Raw genomic sequence first — 5,458 nt, forward strand, 5'->3', positions numbered from 1 at the left:
CTACTAAATTTCAATTGTAAAACATGTTTATTACTCCTTGAAGATAGCAGATATATGCACATATATGCTCAATCAAACATTTTTGACTAGATGGTGCTCATTGGTCAAATAATTGATGTAGTGATGTGTTGTCCAAATGTTTGCACTGTCTGTAACACAAACACCGCTGCATATAAATTCTTCAAACTGAGGTGCAGGCCTTGGGAAACTAATGCCAGCAGTTGAATGAAGCTGATTGCTTAAATGCATTGTACTATAAAAGCTAGTTAGGATATTGTTTGCATTCAAATAACATTTTAATTTGCTACTAACCAATGCTTCCATTATTTGTGTCCAAAATGATTTGCGATGATAATGTTTGATGATGATGTTTTTTCATTATATACAGTGACAATATATACAGTGTCGGGCTGAAGGGGATTGTACAGTGAAACCTAGTGGTTACTGTTAATGTTGGAATTATTAGTCTTCATTATTAGTTCAGGTCCAGAATTTTGTATTGTTTTTGGGAGATCTAATATTGTAACCTCAAACCACATTGTTGGAGTATTCATACAAGACAGAACCTGACTGACTTATTTAAATACTGCATTTCACTTATGCATATAGACATTAATGGAGGCAAACCTAGGATTGGAATCCAATGTTTTCTTACAACAAAAGAGCAGCGTACATACTTCAAAAGGGTGACTGAAAAAGATATAACTCAGGCTGAACACAGTATTTATAGACTGTTAATTTGGTGTTGTTTTAAGTATAAAAAGGTTCTCTTTTTTAAATTACTTTTGGTGGATGTCAGCAGTTTCGTCTCAAAAGGTGACTTCAGGTCTTCCAATAACTGATTCTTATCCATGACCAGCGATAATGGCCTTTTTGTTGTTGACTTTGTCATTTACACAGCTGAGGGCTTATTTGTAGGTACAGTAAGGTCAGGGATTATTTGTAAGGTCAGTAAGGTCAGTAAATGATTAAAACCAAACACAGTCCAAGTTTAGAAAATTCTATAAAAGCAGGCACCGATCTTACGAGTGAAAACAACACAACCAATCTTCAATATGGAAAGAAAAAAAAAAGGTTGGCTTTTAATCTGTTTTCTTTTACTACTTGAAAACTTTCAGGGTAAGTGGAAAAGAAATTAGAAACCTCAGGAGTTTAACATTATATGCATATAAATGCAGCACTAACAATTGTATTCATATGTTTACCTTTTTGCTAGCATGTATACTTTCAAAAAATACACCAGCAGTGATAACTGATAAAGATCTTGATATGGACCAGAAAAACTCTTCAAGTCTGAAAATTCACCGGAGACAGAAGAGATGGGGTGAGTTATATTCTGAATGCGACAGTTCACGCTTCTGAAATAGATAGTATATAAGCTGAATTTAACTACTGTTTATGCGCTCAGATGTTTACATGGCATAAGTACATTGAATATTAGAAGCTCTCTTGCCCAGATCTTGCCTGTATTGTGTGAACTAGCAAGATAAATATAAAACTATAAAGGCACTTGAATTCTCCAACAGTTTTATAAGCTACACAATTTAAAAGGTTTGTCGCCTTGTTGCGGAATATATGTTCTAGTGTAAACAGTGCTAATAATTATTTTTAAAAAGTAGAAGAGAACAATCAGGGCGCGATTTGTCAAATTTCCAGTGGGGGAACAAAATAGACAAACACAAAACATATTAGCACACCACGACACAGCGAAGTACACAACTGAAAAAGTGAAGAGAATCACTAGATTACATTTGAATACTGAAAGAAATGCAAACATCAAATTCGGACAGTAACCTAAAGAAATAACTATTTTGCGATTTCCCTGTCCAAAAGACAGAAATGAAATGCTATTTCTGGGTTTGTGTAAATGATTTTGCTCAAACTGCAAAATTTTAAATAGATCAAGCAATGAACCAGAAGAAAAAAAGCAAGCTGTATTGGTCTTTGTGTAAAGTAACTTCATACATAAACTTGTGATTGTTGATCTGTTGTTCAAACACTTGTCTCTGTTAGCATGTTTCTCACCCCTCCTGCCATGACGACATACCTGCCTTTGTTTTTCTTGAACAGTTGGAGCACTGATACAGATTTCATTAGAAGTGACAGACACTGCACTGACTGTAGCAAATGCTTTAAAAGGTTTGAATGATTCATTTCTTTGGAAAGTGGATAAGTAATTCAAGTCCTTTTTTCATGTTTTACTCCACAGTGTGTGTTTCTTTTTTTCCTCAGATGGATGTGTCTACAGGCCAATGATATGCACGTATAAAGATGAAATAAAAAAATACGAAGAAAAGGAAAAAAGCCTTTCAATAATTCTGACCAGCAAGCGAGATCTATTGCTATCAGAGGTAGTAAAGCTTACAACGTCATTTGTTCAAAATGATAACATTTATGATTATGTTAAGGATACTGTGGAATTGGCGTTGGAGGTCAGTGTGTTAATGATGCTATGGAGAACTGAAATTACATCAAAACAGTATATACTGAGAATAAATGGCACATTAAATACGAGTGATGCAAACATTCCTGAAAACATTGAGAAAAAATTCAGCGATCAAAGAAGTGAATATTTGAGGAAACTTGGCATAACAATAGGGATAAAAGCTTTAGTTTATTTTTTAATACATTTCTTTAGTTATGTAGCTAAGAAGAGTATAAAGCAGATTTATTTTGCCTTTGCAGGCGTTTTACAACCAGGCCTTCTGACGGAAAAATCATTCAGAACATATTATCATGAGAATACAAAAGCCTACATGTCTAAGTGGCACGCACAGCATGACTTTTCTACAGCAGTAAGCAAGTCCACAGTTTTCAAAGCAAAAGTAAAAGGTTTTGTTAAAACTGCAACTACATATATCAAAGATTCTTCAAATAATTTTTATAAGAGTAAAGGCTTTTGGGTAACCACAGGGCTTTCTTTGCTAGGGGCAGGCCTTTCACAGGGTCTTCAAGCACGTGAGTTTATTCGTGTAGAAAATGAGATGAAAGAATTAGTTCAAAATCACGAAATTCTATACTCTAGTCTTGAAGTGTCGTTAGCAAACCTGACTATAACAGAACAGTCTTTACAGAAAGAATGGAGGTTATCAATTGATATTTTTAAGAACTTTACATTTTACATAAGTGACACAAAGTCCACTTTTGAAGAGCTACCATTAAAGCAGCAGTTGAATATCAAAGAAAAGTTACCTGACCTTTATAAGCTCCTAGAAATAGACATTGAAAGTACCACTTCAGACAACATATTACAGAAACAGAGGGACACCTTGGAGTATATGACTGCCATGAAAGATTCCTTAAAGACAATTAGAGCTCACGTTCTATTAGAGGTGATAGTATTGCAAGTGATAAAAAATGGTCTAAACCAGTCCCAGGAAGTTAATGTAATTGTGGATATTATCAATGGTCATCTTGATAAAGATGAAACTATGCATAAAAAGATAGACTTGAAGATAGTGCTTTGTCAGATAGCTGAATGGGGTGATGAAGGTGATTATGACTTCTACGACTTATCTGATTTTAGAAACTGCCCAATAGACATAAATATGGAAGAAGTCAAAAGGAAGCAAAAAGATAAAAAGGAGATTATACAAAAATTAAATGCAATCATTACTACATGCATACTTTTGAATTTTCAGTTTTGTCCCTCAGTTTCTAAAATTGCAACGACATTAAAGTTGACTGAGGAAGAAACCAAACGTAATATTAAATATATCAAGCCTGATATGCAGAGTTTCAATGGGACACCATTATAATAACCTCAGAATCTTTCTGGTTACAAACTCTACATACAATGACATCTAATGGAATGAATGAAGAATTGGACTTAATTTTGCGTTGATTCATTTAGAAGATATAATATGCTGAAGTTCTAAATCATTGTTGATATCAATTATGTCTTTCTGTCTGAAATGTTTTGTATCTATATATCACACACAGTATATTGAATTGTTGTATTGGGGCAGTCTTTACAAACATATTGACGTAGGTTATTTTATTATTATGTGTGCAGAGCTCGAATACTCGAATATTGACAGCCCAAATGAATATATATCCACTATACTGGATTGTAAATTGGACACACCAGCATCAAATCATGTAGGATAATTAGATCAAGAGGGGCATTTGCTCGTTTTCCTTTCTTGTGTACACTGATGGCTGTTTGTGAACCGAAACACGTCTGTTTTTACAATCATTGCTCTTTTATCATTGCTCTTTTTTAACAATAAATATGAATTAGAACAAAGCAACATTGTGTTCCTTGGTGTGCAGATCCAGACCTTTGCATAACAATCTTAGAACAAATAAAAGGCTAATCTAGGATTTGTCCCAGTTGTTTAAAGTGTGTGAATCTTTGGAATCTTGCAACATGGATAATGTCACCCAGTAAATGTTTTTTTTTTTTAATGGAATGGTGAAACAAGATAGTTATGGTAAACATTTTTGACTGGAACAAAATTGAAAGCATTGAGAGGAACGGTAGTTCCTCGTACAAGTAAAAAAAAACTTGTTTGAAACTACCTTGAGTCTCTGTACAGCTCCAGGAGTTTTGCTGTTTTCACCATGTTGCAGCGGCAAAACTAAATCACTTAGAATTACCATCTGTATCAGTACCGAAAGCCTGAAACTTTCTTACATCAAATGTGTAAATACCTCTTATACACAATGAGATATAAGTAATCAAAACTAAGGTAAATTTGTTATTCTCCTTTTTATCGTCGCTACACTCTTCTTTTTAAGAGTGTGTAGCAACTATTCAAATAGAAAAGCTAAATAACTGGACATCTACCAATCATGTGATTCCACATGCTGGTCAATGTCAAAACAAACCAGGGAACGCAAGCAGTTTGATATCCACACCATTTATATTAAACAATGGATTTATGTTTTAAAACAGCAAAACAACTCCTGTTGTTTGAACTTGCAACATGACGTCCTTGAAGGGCACACAGCCTTAGCCCGCTGCGCCACGGGCGGTTGTTCACATGCGTTCTTTTTTTAATCTTACATCCATGCCTGATCGAGCAGAAACTCAGCAAAAGCTGATTCTAGCAATGCTCTATTTCTTGTTTGAAAATATCTGGTTTCCTGTTTGGTGTAATGTAGTGCTCCAGACAGATTGTTCCCCCAAAAATGATCTAGTGAGAGAAACAAAAAAACGAAAAATACCTTGCCATTAAGTCCAGATAGTGGGAAGGCAAACCATACCCTAACCCCAACCTTGCCATAACCTTGTACTATTATATTCTGAAAATCGTTTTCTGTGTTTCTCTCACTGATCCTGGATCACTACTCAGGGGGACAGTCTGCCTGCACCGAATGTAGTTCCTCGTTTAACACTAGAATCACCGGGTTCATGCTGCTAACCTCCAGCAGTAGTCATTTTGACGGGTACATTTTAAACAGCTTCGATATAAAAATGAAACACAAACCATCAGATACAACTCAAAAGTTT

The 5,458-nt window shown here is 34.8% G+C and overlaps 1 protein-coding gene across 2 annotated transcripts; it reads left to right on the top strand.

Moving 5' to 3' along the window:
* Window positions 1-1,009: 1,009 nt before the first annotated feature.
* LOC121325483 lies at window positions 1,010-4,343 on the top strand. 2 transcript variants are annotated; one of them, XM_041267997.1, is made up of 5 exons: window positions 1,010-1,119; window positions 1,217-1,324; window positions 2,071-2,139; window positions 2,233-2,351; window positions 2,686-4,343. In XM_041267997.1, the coding sequence occupies exon 5, from the start codon at window positions 2,757-2,759 to the stop codon at window positions 3,756-3,758; it is 1,002 nt and encodes a 333-aa protein (XP_041123931.1). In that variant the 5' UTR covers window positions 1,010-1,119; window positions 1,217-1,324; window positions 2,071-2,139; window positions 2,233-2,351; window positions 2,686-2,756; the 3' UTR covers window positions 3,759-4,343. The 2 variants fall into 2 exon arrangements, with proteins under 2 accessions (XP_041123931.1, XP_041123930.1); XM_041267996.1 differs by having other exon boundaries at window positions 2,233-4,343.
* The last annotated feature ends 1,115 nt before the right edge of the window (window positions 4,344-5,458 follow it).

Source organism: Polyodon spathula, chromosome 13 (genome assembly GCF_017654505.1).
Source record: "Polyodon spathula isolate WHYD16114869_AA chromosome 13, ASM1765450v1, whole genome shotgun sequence".
Taxonomy (NCBI): Eukaryota; Metazoa; Chordata; class Actinopteri; order Acipenseriformes; family Polyodontidae; genus Polyodon; species Polyodon spathula.

Excerpts from the sequence above, each read along its gene's own strand:
- LOC121325483 (XM_041267996.1), top strand. The coding sequence starts at position 1,056 with ATGGAAAGAAAAAAAAAAGGTTGGCTTTTAATCTGTTTTCTTTTACTA. Across the intron at positions 1,120-1,216 it reads ACTACTTGAAAACTTTCAGG|CATGTATACTTTCAAAAAAT; the intron begins GTAAGTGGAAAA and ends CCTTTTTGCTAG. Across the intron at positions 2,140-2,232 it reads TGTAGCAAATGCTTTAAAAG|ATGGATGTGTCTACAGGCCA; the intron begins GTTTGAATGATT and ends TTTTTTCCTCAG.